Source organism: Octodon degus, unplaced genomic scaffold (genome assembly GCF_000260255.1).
Source record: "Octodon degus isolate 3935 unplaced genomic scaffold, OctDeg1.0 scaffold00108, whole genome shotgun sequence".
Lineage (NCBI taxonomy): Eukaryota > Metazoa > Chordata > Mammalia > Rodentia > Octodontidae > Octodon > Octodon degus.
The window spans coordinates 1,097,529-1,113,561 of NW_004524684.1; the positions used below are offsets into that span (position 1 = coordinate 1,097,529).

Consider the following 16,033-nt stretch of genomic DNA (forward strand, 5'->3'; position numbering starts at 1 on the left):
AGAAAGAAAGAAAGAAAGAAAGAAAGAAAGAAAGAAAGAAAGAAAGAAAGAAAGAAAGAAAGAAAGAAAGAAAGAAAGAAAGATGCGAAAATGCCCTGCTCTTACCCACCTGGCCTAGGAAGCCTGTCTTGGAGAACTATGGAAGAAGCGCAGTCCTGAGTGCAAAGCAGGGACTGCATCTGCAAGCCCCACTGAGCAGTTCTTTACCTGGGGGTTAGAGAAATAGGACAGCACAAATGCACACAAAAAATGTACGGCGCAGTCTACTTTTTTAATTACAAAAAATAAAGCTTTAATCCTGAAAAAGAACTGGACTATTTACGGGCAAATATCTGTCTATATACAAAATCCATTCCATTTCACTTCAAGACACTCAGAATTATAAAGTGAGCTATGGATTTTCAGATTTTTAGGTAGAAATAACTTATTAACAGATGCATTAGCCACATAACGTCTTCAAAATAAAGTTGTAAGAGTTGTTTGTTTTGATTTAGATCACATCTGGAAACAAGTCACAGCACAATAACTTTCTAAGAAGTCTTCTGGCTCTGGAATTTTGTAAACTTTTTTATACAGCAGTAGGGACAACATGAAAATTGTACTTAATGACATTTTCTATCCACAGTGGTTTTATGTTTAAATGTAAAGAAATAGGGGCCGGGGAGATGGCTCAGTGGAATAAGCACTTCCCTGGCAAGCGCAAGGACATGAGTTCAATCCCCGGTTCCACAAAAAAAAAATAATAAATAAATAAACAAATACAAAGAAATATAAGATAAAAGCTATTTTTTTTAGTTTCCACAAAAATTTTATGCTGTTAGTTTGCACAAATGGTTATTAAAATATACCTTCACACTAAATTATAATTACAAGATGTTCTCTGTATTTTTAGGGATTGACAGCGCTTTCCAAACATAAGAAACTGAAGGAACTTTCTTTATCTGAGTGTTATAAAATTACCAATGCTGGAATTGAGGTAAGATAATTAAGGTCTTATATTAATGAATTAAGATTGCATATTAAGCACAAAATGAACAATTTTGTAGGTCATAGTACAAAAAAGAAGTTGGATGTTGTGACAACAGATAAGAGATTGAGATTCAGCCAGGATCTTAGGACTGCGGGGTGTAACATAACCAAAAGGATTTGTTTTCCCATTTTTCCTTAATCTACTCCCTCTCTTGACATCAGACTCAGGGTAAATAGGGACATTTTACTTGGAAAGTGATGAACTTCTATGTGGTGACAGCCTTTTCTTTTTAATTTTTAAAAATTATTTATTTATATTGATTTGCTACAGGGTCTCATCACACAGCTTGAGCTCATAGTGATCCTCCTGTCCCAGCCTCTCCAGCACTGGGATTACAGGTGTGCACCACCATGCTGGGTTTCAGTGGCTGGCTCAGCATGCCTGGGGCAGACACTGCATGTGGTTGTGGGGATCAAATCTGGGTCATTGCATTTGCCAAGCAGGGGCTTAGACAGCCAAGCTATCTCCCCAGTCCCCAGCTGACCTTTTCAAATAAGGAAAATGTTCTGTAGTATAAAATTGTTGTGCAGTCTAACCATGAGAACTGAGGAAGTTTGAAACATTAAACCAGAGACTTAAGAACTTGGAGCTAAGTTATACAAACATACTTGGTAACACACTTCATTGGAACAGACAGCATGAAGTAAAAAACTAGGCTGGATACATGAGTATATGCTCAAGGGATGCTTCAGCCATTCAGGATAGGGCTGGCTGCCATGTATGGTGGAACCTAGCATGGGCAAGGCCCTAGGTCGCATCTCTAGTACCTTTGCTAGACCTGGCCTGAAAGGTGTGCACGAAGTCAGAGAGGAGACACTGGGTGTGTGCCACAGTGTAATTGTTACAACAAATTAAGCATCTCAGAATAACATGGCAGGCATAGACGGAATGAGGAAAGAACAAATTGCCTGAGCGTGGAGAAACTGTTAAGTGCCTTGGAAGCTTCAGATAGCAGGGCCCTGAGAGTTGAAACACTGAGGCCAAACTAGGAAGGAAGGGAGGAGAGGAGGAAAAACTTCCACAAAGAGAAAGAAGGGTTAATTCCACAGGTGGAAGGGTAGTGTGGGTGCTAGCTGAGATATCCACAGAGCATGGAAAATTTAAGTTGTCCTCCATGATTTTGAGTGGACTTTACAGGAAATTTTACTGTGATTCATAAAAGAATGTTCAAATAACCTACAAACTGGTGAGGCTTTGAGGGTTTGGGGTTAGACTATGCCGTAGAATTCCAGGTTTCTAGAGCTGAGAGAAACCTGAAAAATTTAAACCCTAACTTTACAGATAAGAAAACTAAAGGCCAAGTGGGCATAAGTGACTTATCTGAAGTCTTTTTCACTCTCATATATACAATAATTTTAAGTACAGTTTTACAGAAATGAAAGATAGGAATAGTACAAGTAAAAGGAAAGCAGGATCTCGAGGACTAACTAATCAAGAGAGGGAAAGGAGAAGAGCTAGGAAACATGACAATGTCAAGCCATACAGTTATATGCAGAAGATGGGCAAGGCAATGATCCTCAGAATCTCCAGAAGATTTTTGAATCTAGCAGTTCACTGGAAAGATTCTCACCCTGACTAACTATATATACTGATACCTGTGAACTAAGCAACTGCACTGCAGATGGTAATCTGTAATAGTAGTTTCATGCTTGGAGTGCCTGTCATTCTGGTCTTCTGAATATGGGTTGCTTGTCATGACATGCAGTGCTGTCTCTCAGGTAGATAGTTGTTCAAAAAGAAGTGGGTGGTGAATGAAAGCAAGAGACAGGAAAAGGAATATTGTGGGACTGTCCTGCTTCAAGGTTGTATATGGTTAGATTTTTGGACTTATGTGTAAACATAAGAAGTAAATAATTCTTTATGCCTATTTTTAAAATATATTCTAATTTTTAAATTTTTAAATCATATTCTGTAGGGACTTAAAGTTCAACATATCAATACTTGATGAAAAATACCTGTTCCATGTTAGGCCTAAGATGTTTGATATTCAGACAGATAGTGAGGTTAAGCTTAACAGCTTAAGTTGTATGGTAATAACAGTAAGCTTGTCTTCTGGATGTTTAACAACCTAAGTTTGCAGACCAAAATTAGAGAAAAAGGAGGGCTGCAAGGAAAGCCAACATTTTGGCCCTAGCCTTCTAAGGTCAATTAAGACTCAGGACATATGAGAACTTGTACTGTTACGTCATGTAACTTGGTAGTGTCCCAAATTTTCTGATCAAGGAGATTATGGGGCCAAAGAGGAAAGTGATCGATGATGTAGAGTGTGCCTAAGGTGAGTCACATGAAGAGAAAACATTCTCTCAGGCTTTCACAGAGAGCACATTGGCCAAGCAATGGCCGTGACTCATCCACATGGCTGACACTGACAAAGGTACTACACTCTGAGGTACAGGATCTCAGAATAAATCCTGAGGGGATTTGATTGACCTTATCAGACCCAAAAGCTACAACAAATTATGGGAAAAAAAGAAAGAAAGAATCTTTAAAAGGCATCAGTATTAAACAATGTCAATTAGCCCCAATTTCAAGCCAGGGATATTAAGATTTTAACAAGCCCCTGAGAAATCTTCCTGGTAAGTTCAGTTGTATAAAGAGTTAAAAAGAACAAATGCTATCCTTGAAGACATAGTCCTAGAAGGGAACAGAAACGCCTGCATTGGAAATGATTGGCACACAATATATGCATGTAACTTACTAGGAGATTCCTAAGCTTAAACTGTTATTTACCTTTTCCACTTAATTTAAGCATTAAACATGTATCCACACAAAACTTTGTCTGTGTGTAGGGTTTAGTTGGGCTGTTCAGAGGTCTTTGGCAGATGATAGATCAAAAATTATTAAAATAAAACAGTTGAGCACCATTACCAATGAGTCCAACACACAGACACCAGTGTTATGTGATTTTTCCCATCAAAAATGTTCTTTTTTCCTACTGATCCTTGGTTCCAAATGGGTCCACACCTATTCAGGAAACTGGATCCTAGCAGACAACTGGATAATCAGGCTTTGGAGAACAAGATGTCACCTTCCTCTGAACTCATTTTCTGTTCTTTTCTTCTTTCCCTTTCTTTTTTCTTCCCTTCTCTTCCTTTTTCTTTTCTTTCCATTTTCTTTTTTGGAGTTCTGGGGATTGAACCCAGTTCCTTGCACATACTACACAAGTGCTCTACCATTGGGCTACATGCCCAGCCCTGCTTTCTTCTTCTTTATAATTGACATCTAATGCTTGTACAAATTTATGAGTTACAGCATAATAGTTCAGTACATATATACAATGTGTACCCATCCACCTAACCATCTGTTTATCCATCCTTCCTCCTATGTATCTACATTTATCTCTGTATTATCTATCTATCTATCTATCTATCTATCTATCTATCTATCTATCATCTATCTATCTATCTATTCATTTATTTGTCAGTCCAGCTTTCCACCCCATCACCTATTCATCCATCCATCAATCCACCTACCCGTGTACCTGTTCAGCTACCTATCTTTCATCCATCTAATTACCTTTTTATCTATCGCAGACCAGGGATAACATTAGCATCATATCATGCACAAAGGAACTGCCCCCCCAAACACACAGAACAAAGCACAAGTCGATACAAATGCAAATAACACTGAGGTTGAAAATCTGGGTTCTACAACATGGTCCTGTTCCTTAAAAGAATAGACCATGCCTTATTTGAATTTGTAGCTCTAACTGCAAGTAGAGTTGTGCACTCCATAAAGGTTGAATAAAGGTGAATAAAGTAAAAACTACTAACATTTCTAGCTGGGGATGGTGGTAAACACCTGTAACCTCAGCACTGGGGAAACTGAGGCAGGTGGACTGCTATCAGTTCAAGACAGTCTGGGCTACATAATGAGTTCAAGACCAGCTTAAATTACATAGCAAGACCTAAAATTTTCTAATATTTTACTAAATTTCCTATATGGCAATCAATTACACTTGATCAATAAACTATCAATTATCCAGAATAATTTAAACCTTCCATGCTGAAGACATAGGCTGCTAATGTCTATCACTTACTAATTTTTAATGCTCCTTAGGATAATAAAATATTTACTACAGTCTGAGGCTAAGAACAGGCAGAACATCAGTGCTTCCTGCCACTTCTTTTTGGTTTTCTGGATTATGGACATTTTTCTTTTCACTCTTTAGAACCTACTCTTTCAGCTGAGCAAATAGCTCAGCGCCACAAGCACCTGCCTGGCAAGCACCAGGTCCTGAGTTCAATTCCTGGTAACAAAAATAAAAAAACAGAATAAAAGTATACTGTCCCATAAAGTGCTCTGGGATTTTAGATGAAAACATTGACCCAAATGTTAACTATCTCACATACAGCTGAATTCGGGCTTATTTTTAAAACCTTACCTGTTTGTTTCTTCTCTGTAAGACAGAATCATTTTTTATCTGCTTTGTTCTCTGAGTAACTATTTTAAAGATAAAGATACATAGTGTATTTACCATTGTTTTAATCTTATTTTGTTATGGGATTTTGGAATTTTTTTAATTGAAAGTAAAATATTTAACCTTTTAAAAATTGATATTTATTTAATTTCAAAGATAATTAAAGAAGATAAATTTGAAAAAAAATTTTATGCAAGAGCATGAAGTACAGGAACATGGAAATACAGGATTAATGCTTATACAATATCAGTTGTTCCATTTCATGAAAAGAACTTTCTTTCCCATCAGCATATCTTTTTCTCCTCCAGACGTGTGTGTGCATGCATGCGTGTGTGTGTTCACGTGCATGTGTGTTTCTTTAGGCAGTCCTACCTCTCCAAGGCCCCCTCACACTTTGGGAGCCTATAGTGATCTTTTTCCTCCTTGCCTCTTCAAGCCCAATAAGTCACAAAGCAGGGAAGGAGAATTATGTAGGAGCCCATCAATCTCACAATTTCTCTTTGTGGATTTGCTAGTGAAAGGAAAAGGGAGTGCCCCATGGATTAAACGGACATGCCTAGATTGTCTGTATCCTCAAGAATTCTCTCAGTACTCATTAAAAGACAACGGAAGAGGAGATTCTCCTTTTAGTCTGAGGATGAAAACTTATAGTACATTCAGTACATTTAGTGAGAGATGAAAAGGTTTTTTTCTTTTGTCCCAGTTAGGTTTTGCAAGGGCTGTAAACATAATAGTAATAAATTACCTCACCTCAGTGTTTTCCTGGAAGCTGCAGCATGAGCAGTTTGTGTGCCTGAGCTCAGAAGTACTGCCTTGACTTTTAGGTCTGGCTTCAATTACTTGCTCGTGCCCTCATTTTTTTCTGAGACTATTAGATGCTCAATGGTTATGTTAAGTTCAAATTATTTGGTGCTCTTAAAAGGCATTTTGGAGGAAATTTTGAAATAAGAATTGAGCATTTTTTAGGAAACCTTTAGCGAAATAAAATAACAGAACAACAAGTCTGGCAAAGGAATTGGCTTAAATGCAGAGTGTCACAGTACAGGTATATCATTTAAATTGTTTTGTTAGAACTGATGGAATAAACCCAGTTGTTTTTTACTCTGGTTATATTTTGTACTCATTTAATCTAGTTTGCATTGTTCAGTCCTTTTTTTGAAAATGAAGTATGCTATAAATACATTAACGTAATAACCACGCACACTAAGGCAGATAATTTGTGCGTGTAAATCTTACATTAGACAAAACTGTCGGATTATTTTAGTGTTTAGGTTTAGGTAGTCATTTAAGAAGGTGCATTGGAAGAGGCATTCAAGTTTCATTATAACTACCCAAAAGCCCAACACATGCATATGCGGTGAGACATGTATATATGTATGTTTATATGTAAATATGTATATAAAGTGTACCTATGTACTTTATATGTAAATTAAATGTATATAAACTTCAGTATGTGTTTTACTACATGTAGCTATATTTGAAAATGTATGCTTATCTTTCTAATGTATAAAATTAGATATACATGTATGCACACGATTATATGTATATACACATATACATATAATACATATATACATATATACATATACACATTAGATATGCAGATACACATGTATGTAAATTAGATATCCTAATATATATACTAAGTATAATAATCTCCTAAAATGTGCAGATTACACATGCATGTGTGTGCATGTGTGTCACTCAAGCAGGGTCTCACTCTGTAGCCCACACTGCCCGTGAACTCGTGAGCTTTCTGCCTCAGCCAAGGAGTGCTGGGGTCACGCAGGTGCACACCCATGCCCAGAGATGTGCGTTCCTTACATCCAAGCTGTGTACAGAGATGACATAAGATGAAAATATTATGAAATTGTGTATTTCTAGGCTAAAATAAACCAATGGTCATATTCTAAACAAAGTAAAAATTAGTTTGTTAATGAGACATCTAAATTATAATCGATAAAACACATTTATGTAAGGACATCTAAATACAGCCCTTCATAAAAGGTCATTGTAGACCACCGCCATGCCCCTGCTTGCCCTCCTCTCCGCCTGGCTCGCCCCGCTGTCTGCCCCACTCACCCCGCGACTGCTACATCTCCGCGCTGAGGTTCCAACAGACCTCACCAAGATGCCCTCCCAGATGGAACCCGCCATGGAAACCATGATGTTTATGTTTCACAAGGTTGCTGGGGACAAATGCTGCTTAACAAAGGAGGACCTGAAAGTAGTCATAGAAAAGGAGTTCCCTGGGTTTTTGGAATATCAAAAAGACCCTCTGGCTGTGGACAAAATCGTTGAACGACTTGGACCAGTGCCCAGAGGGCAAAGTGGGCTTCCAGAGCTTCCAGACCTGCTAACTGCAGGTCTCCCCATTGCGTGCAATGATTACTTTGCAGTACACATGAAGCAGAAGGGAAAGAAGTAGGCGACGTGAGCATTTACTCCTGCCCTGATGAGAGTTCTCCTGAAGGGCCACTTAAGGAATCTACCCCTCAGTTGCCCCTGGTATAATGATGTCATGAGCAGATCAGGACCCTTAGGAAACGTACAAATAGCATCCAACTTTCAATGGACAGAGTGGAAAGTTCTTAAACGCCACATAAGCTTCTGATTTTTGTACTTGCATCCTCTTGCCCTCAATAGTCTTTTTTAGTTCTCAAAATAAAAAAGTTCATTGTAACTACTCTAGAGAATGTGAAAGAACCAGGTTGAAAGAAAGTGGGTCACTGTTTTACACTGGCATTATAGTTTTAAGCATCTTTTTCATGGTGCCAATTAATTTAGTAGCTATTTTAGCTCAGCTGTACTGTTTGGGCATTTGCTATGGCAATTCACGTGCAGCCCTAAGCCCTAGAAAGAATGGCATACATCTAGGTTCAGCCTGAGCCCCTCGGCCTCTGTCACAGTCTCAGTCTGTACCGTGTGTGCGCAACTGTGTACCGTGCGCTGGCCTTGTCCGCCTTCCACCTGTGTGAGTAGCACTGCCGACTCTACGGGGTCACATGGGCAGGCGGAACGCCCTGCTTTTGTGTCCCTGGGTTGCATCCTGCTATAAGCTGTAGCTGCTGACTAGTTCCAGGAAGGCTTGTTGGTTATTTAGGATTTTCCACACTAGTGATCAAATGATCTCAAAATCAGTTTTGTTTCTTCCGTCTCTTCTGTGTACCTTTAATTTCCTTCACTTCCTGTGCTCATTAGGATTTTATATTGTGTTGGGTGGGAGAGGCAGGAAAGGGGCATGTTCTGGCTCATTCTGCAAGAAGCTCCTACCTTAGTACCAGTTAGGGTTAGGTTAGCTGTGTATAGGTTTTTGGTTTTGTTTTGTTGGGGGTAGGTGCTATTTAGTTTCCATGTGTTTCTGGTGTTTTTGCTGTTACTTTTGTCAATAATTTACAGTTTGAGTGCACTATGGTCAAATAATATGCATGGGATAATTTTGATTCCCTTGCATTTACTTAAGCATGTTCTGTGTGCTAGTATATGGTCTATTTTGGAGAACATCCCATGTGCAATTGAGAAGAATATGTATTCTGGTGCTATTGAGTGAAACTCTGTAAAGGTCTACTAAGTCCATTTCTTCACAAGTTTGGTTGAGTTCTGTTATTTCTTTGCTTAGTTTTTGCTTAGTTGATCTACCTCTTTGTGCCAATGGGGTGTTAAAGCCCCCAGTACAATTGTGTTACTGCTCATTTGATTTTTTATGTCTGTTAAAACTTGTCTTATATAGTTGGGTGCTTGCTCCTACAATGGGTACATATGTATTTATAATTGTTGGTTTTTCCTCTTGCAGTTTTCCCCTAATAAGTATGCAGTGAGCTTTTCAAATCTCTTTTAATGACTCTTCAACTTTGAGGTTGACATTGTCAGTAACCAGAATAGCTCCCCCTGCTTTTGAGGGGAGTTCTTGTCGCAGAGTATTGTTTTCCATCCTTTAGCTTTCAGTCTATGAATTTCTTTTTGAGTTTAATGTGTTTTTGTGTACAGCATATTGTTGTATTTAGTTTCTTGATCCACTCTTCCAGTCTGCTTCTTTTTATTGGTGAATTGAAACCATTTACATTGATAGTTATAACTGATATGCATTGGTTTATCTTCGTCATGTTATTTTCTTACTATAGGATCCCTACATTCCCCCTTTGTTTAATTGCTTACACTGCTTAAGGGTTCTTTTCTGTTGTTGTTCTCAAAGTTGTGGCCATTTTTCTCTCTTTCTAAAATATCCGTCAGTATTCTTTGTAGGGTTGGTTTGGTTTTCATGAATTTCTTCAGTTGTTCTTTGTCATGGAAATATCTTGTCTCTCCATTAAATTTGATAGATAGTTTTGTAAGGTATAGCAATCTGGGTTGGAAGTTGTTTTCTTTCAGGACATGAAATATCTCACTTCAGGCTTTTCTTGATTTGATGGTCTATGTTGAGAATTCTGCCATGGTTCTGATGAGATTCTTCTAACACCTTTTAGTATTCTTTTCTTTTGCTGAATTCTAGGATCTTGATTATTAGTGTCTGGGTGTGGATTTATTTTGATTATGGCTAACTGGAGTTCTATATGCCTCACTTATGTATCTGTCAGAATCTTTTTCCATGCTTGGGAAATTTTCTGCTAATACTTCTGCAAACCGTCTTTTTTTGTCATACATGTCGATTCCAACTGTTTCACTGATACCTGTTAGTCTTATATTCTTTATCTTTGCATCATCTTGAAACTGTTGTATTGTTATTTACTGGTTCCTTGTTATTTTAAAGAAATCTTTCCTTTTGTGCTCACTAGCTGCAGAGCTATCTTCAAGGTCTGAAAGTCTATCTTCAGTTTCATTCAAGTGGTTTTGCCAGATTTCAGTGAAATTGTTAATGTCCTGGACATCTGTTTGAATCTGTTTTATGCACTCTAGTTTTTTCCTGTATTGTTCATTCAATGTTTACATCATTTTCCTATTCTCTATTTTTTAATCTTTATCTTCTTTAGATGTACTAAGAAACTCTTTCATGATTGTTGTCATTTCCTTTTTTACCTGAGAGATTGTTTCTAATCTGATTTCCTCCATAGCATGATGGAGTTGTTTCTCTACTTCAGTTGCTCTCATTTCAGAATTCTTGGTGTGAGAATTTCAAGGTCTTCTATGACTTAGTCTCCTGGACTTGCTTTGGGTGGGCTGGAGGCCTGAGATTGCCTTTTGCTTCTTCGTTTTGACATTTTGAAGCTCCCAGTGTTCACCCTGACTCTGCAGCAATGGTAGGGGGTGGGCTATGGGTGAGCAAGTCTCCCACAGGAGTGGGAGGGTGGGGTGTACTCACCAAAGCTCCCACTGTGTGGGATTCAGTGTGGTTTCCACCTTGGTGAGCAGGGGCAATCCATAGCTCAAGAAGGATCCGATGGTGATGAGAGCAGGCCAAAGTTCTGCAAGGTTCTCTCAATGGTAGGCAGGTGCACGGTAGGGCTCACCAAGGCTCCTGCCAAAAGTGGGGCAGGCAGCAGCTGCTCAGCAGAGCTGCAATGATGTTGTTGGTGGGAGACATGGCTGCAGCTCAGTTGAGCTCCCACAAGAGTGAAGGGGCAGGACAGGGATCACCAGGTCCCTGTAGCTGTCCTTTGGGCACCTGGCTTCTAGGACAGTAGGAGAAGCGGCTGCAGCTCAGCTGAGCTCCAGCAAGGGTCAGTTTTTTGTTTTAAGATGTTCTTTAGCAGAAAAGTTTCAATTTCTAGATCGCTTAGATTTTTGTCATTAGTGGTGTTGGATTTGTCAAATGCTTTTCTCCATCTATTGATGTGACTTTTCTTCTTTAGTTAGTTGATCGCATAGATTGTGTCAACAGATTTAAAAATTTTAAATCAGTCTTGCATATTCAGAGTAATTCTCATTTGCCCATGGTATATAAATCTTTTGAACACTGTTGAATTTGATTTCCTCACAGTCTATTAAGAAATTTTGTATGTTATGTTCATGAGAGATACTGGGCTTTTGCAGTAATTTTCCTTTCTTTGTATCATGTGTGGTTTTGATAATAGGGAAATACTGGCCTTATAGAGTACAGGAAGTGTTCTTTCTGTTTCTGTTTTCTGGAAAAGACTGTAGACAATTGGTACCATTTCTCTCTCAAATGTTGAGCACAGTTTACTAGTGAAATCATCTGAGTCTGATACTTTCTGTATTAGAATTTATTAATCAATCTCCTTGATAAAGGTCCATTCACATTATTTATTTCTTCTTGTGTGATCCTGGTAGATTGTATCCTTTAAAAATTGGTCCATTTAGTCCAAGTTATCAAATTTTTAGGCATATTGTTCATAACAGTCCATTATTAACCTCTTCATGTTCTTGGAATCAGCAGTGATGGCCTTGTTTACATTTGTGACATGAGTAACTGTGTCTTCCTTCTCTTTCCCCTTTTTCCTCTTTCTTTTCTGGAGTGCCTGACTAGAAATATATCAATTTTTGAAATATCTTCGTAGAACCGTTTTTTGGTTTAATTATTTTATTGTTGGCCTATTCAACGTGTCATTGATTTCAGCTCTAATTTTTACTGTTTACTTTGCATTTACTTTACTCTTTTTTTCCTAGTTCCCTAAAATGTAAATTTTGATTATTAGTATTAATCATCTTCCTCTTCCTCTTCTCCTTCTCCTTCTCCTTCTCCTCCTCCTCCTGCTCCTCCTCCTCCTTCTCCATCTCCTTCTCCTCCTTCTCTTTCTCCTTCTCCTTCTCCTTTTCCTCCTCCTCTTCTTCCTCCTCCTCCTCCTCCTCCTCCTCCTCCTCCTCCTTTTTTGTGGTACTGGGGATCAAACTCAGGACCATGAGTTTGCCAGGTAGATGCTTATACTGCTAAGCTATATCCCCAGCAGTATTAATATTCTTTTCTAATGTGTGCATTCAGTGCTATAAATACCTCTCAAAGTACTGTTTTCAGGGCCTTTCACAAAATTTTTAACTTGTATTTTTATTTTCATTTAGTTAAAAATATTTTAAAATTTCTTTTGAGATTGCTTGATTGCTTTCTTTCTTTCTTTCTTTCTTTCTTTCTTTCTTTCAGTTTCTTTGACCTAGAATTATTTAGAAGAATATTGTTGATATAAGAGCCTGGTCTTATGCTTAGGGAAATGAGCAAAACAAACAAACAAAAACCTACATGATCTCACTTACATATGGAATATTTTTTAAAAATCTCAAAAATACAGCTAAAAGAATAAGATTGTGATTACCTGGGGTGAGGTGTTCAGAGTCAGAAGGCATTGGGATTAAGCAAATTAACCGATACAGAGCACCAGGTATGTAGGATGAAGGAGCATAGAGATCTAATGTGCAGCCTGCAAAACTAGGTAATAAAGTCACACCAGGTAAAGGATTCATGCTAATTGAATAGATTTAGTTGTTCTTGGCACAAAAACAAAAGCAAGAGCGTAACTGAGAGATGATAGATATGTTAACATGCTTCACTATAGGAATCTTTTAATATCTATATGCATTCCATAACATCGTGTTGTATACCTTAAGTATATGTGATAACATTTATTTTTAAAAAGAATATTGTTTAATCTTTGTTTTGAGAATTTCATAGTTCCAAAGACTGTCAATGGAGGAAAACACACATACATGCACATGTGCATGCGCGCGCGCGCACACACACACACGTGAAGTTCTATACAAATGTGTGAGTACATGAAAAATAATCTGTCAGCCCTACTTAATACTTAGTCTGAACCACTAAACTTTCTAACTAGTTATGCAACATTGTTTATGCAAAATTCTCATCAATCATTTTTATCACTTGATAGACTCCACCCCTAGTGCTCAACCAAAGTTGATTTTGATAGCTGATGACACTCACTTGTAATGCCAAAGACAGGATTAGATGTATTGGCTTCACATAATGACACTTTTTAAAAATCAACATTGATTTGTATTTGGTTTCCAAGATTAAGTCATTCAACAATTATCAAAGTATGAGATACCAATAAATCCACCTCTCCTCCAGGGATAAAGTTCTGTCTGTGAGTTGCAAAGACAGGAATAAGTAAAGGATTCCTTGCCAAGATAGACTTTGATCCAGCAGAAGCTCTGAAACCCCCTAGGATGGGGAGGTGACCCATCTAGACAAAGTCACTTGGCTGTGCTGCTCAGTAAATTCTGTTGTCATCCAGTATTCCAAGTTAGTATTGGGAACTGATTGATCAGAAGGTTATGATGAAGGTCACAGAGGGTCTCAAGCTTGGAATTGTTTCATAAGGTTTTTGGAAGAGGGATTAAGGAATTCCCCTGGAATAATTACAAGGGTGTTCATCTGGTAATTTGTGGCGAAAGCAACTCCCACAGACTTGTGGCAATTAAGAGCCTGGTTACAGAAACCCATGCTGCAGCGCTGTCTGTGCCAAGAATGGTCTCCTAAACTTAGCAACAGAATAACATGAATCCCCAGGAAGCCCAAGGCACCTAGAACCAACTGGCAGTTATAGATATACTCCTGCCAAGATATTGGGGCATTTTTTTTTTCCAAAGTCTATGAGCACAGACAAATAGCTCAGTGATTTCCATTTTCCTGACCCTAGTGTGTTTCCAATTGTAGAGGCAAAGCAACAGAATTAGAAATTTGCCAGACTTCAAAGGATGTGGGATTTAACAGCTTGTCAGTTTCTCATAGTCTGGAAGGTTCTATGGGATTCTGGAGTCATAGGTACCATGATTTTCTGGCCAAGCAATAGCTGAAGTTGGGAACACCCCACAAAGTCTTGGCATCTTGCCCACTCCCACTGGGAAGAAGAACTCTCAGACAATTGCTGAACTTGCTAAATGAATGCGCACATGTTATTTTCACATTGAGCATCCACAGAGAACTACATGAGAACTGGTTAAAAGGAACATCTAGGAGGCCTCTCCAACCCTTTAAGCTACTCTGGGGATATTTATCCTATGTAAGAGGAAAGGTGGCAAAAGTTAAATAAAACTTGTCAGATGGTCTGAAGGCAAAAATAAAAAGGCAGGGAAATTAAACATCAAAACTCTACTTTCCCACTAACTGCGAATGTATCTGCTTTGGCATCATCAGTCTAGTTGCCTATTCTATTTTTGACCCTTGTCTCAGTGGACACCTGGCATTGGCACTGTCCTGTCTGGCATGTGGCTGGCTTGGAGAGCTGTAGTCTTCTGTGCTGGGGTTTCTCTACTGATTCCTGCTATCCCAGAGCTCATCTTCCCCACTCTGCAAAGCAGCTTCCTCCTTCCACCATGAACAAGTCTGTGGGCCAGGTGTTGGGGCCACAAGGATAAATTAGACAGGGATTCTGTCCCTCAAAAGCTTCCATTAATGCAGAAAACTAAACAGCTATAATTCAAGCAGAAAATGAGAAAAGCAAAAACTAAGAAGCAACAGGAATCTGGAGGAGGCATTTCTGCCACATAGAGGAACTAGGGGAGGCTTGGGGAGCAAGATTTGAGCTGGTCTGAAGGGAAAATTCCTCTAAACTGTGTAATTTTGTAACACACATTGTTATGAAAGGGCCCTTGGGAGTACTTGCTTTGCTTCTTGGCCTTGTCCCCTTTCTCTTTCATGCTGACAAGCAGGCCACTCTTCAGAACTCCACATCTCATGGATAAATGAGGCTCAACAGTGTTATATTTAGTTTATTACTAAAATATTATGAATATTGTATTCTTAGCCCTTGAGATAGCCAGAAAAGTCTTTATTATAGAAACTGGTTCTTGAGAACACAGTATTTTTCAAGAATTATCAATAGAGTCCCATCTTGCAAGATGGCAGATGAAAAAAACTGAGAAACCAGACACTAAAGAGCAGAAAGCTGAAACCAAGAATGCTTCTGCCAGTGGTACTGGTAAAAAGGGTAAGGTGAAGGCAAAGAAGTCCAAGAAGGGGCAGCCCCACTGCAGTAGAAATCCTGTTCTGGTTAGAGGAATTGGTAGATACTCCTGATCTGCTATGTATTCCAGGAAGGCTTTGCACAAGAGAAAGTACACAGCTGCTAAATCAAAGGTTGAGAAAAACAAAAAGGAGAAAGTTCTTGCTATAATCACAAAACCAGCCAGTGGGGACAAGAATAGAGGTACCCGGGTGGTTAAGCTTCGAAAAATGCCTAGGTACTACCCTACTGAAGATGTGCCCCAAAAACTCTTGAGCCATGGCTAGAAACCCTTCAGTCAGCATGTGAGGAAACTTTGAGCTAGCATCACTCCTGGCACCATCTTGATCATCCTTACTGGGTGTCACAGAGGCAAGAGAGTGGTCTTCCTGAAGCTGTTGGCCAGTGGCTTGCTACTTGTGACTGGGTCTCTTAGCCTTAATCATGTTTCTCTAAGAAGACACACCAGAAATCTGCCATTGCCACCTCTACAAAAATTGATATCAGCAAAGTGAAAATACCCAAACACCTCACTGATGCTTACTTCAAGAAAAAGCTGCGGAAACCCAGACACCAGGAGAGTGAGATCTTCAACACGGACAAAGAGCGATACCAGATTTCAGAGCAGCACAAGGTGGATCAGAAAGCGGTGGACTCAGAGATTTTAGCAAAAATCAAAGCTGTTCCTCAGCTCTGGGGCTACCTGCAACCCATTTTTGCTCTGACAAGTGGAAT

General features: G+C 38.9%; 1 protein-coding gene and 1 pseudogene across 2 annotated transcripts in view; both read left to right on the forward strand.

Moving 5' to 3' along the window:
• Fbxl13 (F-box and leucine rich repeat protein 13) overlaps window positions 1-16,033 on the forward strand; it is a 265,793-nt gene that overhangs the window by 226,921 nt on the left and 22,839 nt on the right. For both annotated transcript variants that reach the window (XM_012516486.2, XM_023724307.1), the window contains one exon: window positions 893-976. In XM_012516486.2, the coding sequence (XP_012371940.1) occupies window positions 893-976 (84 nt within the window). The remainder of the gene's footprint in view (window positions 1-892; window positions 977-16,033) is intronic.
• LOC101566332 lies at window positions 7,582-7,878 on the forward strand (annotated as a pseudogene).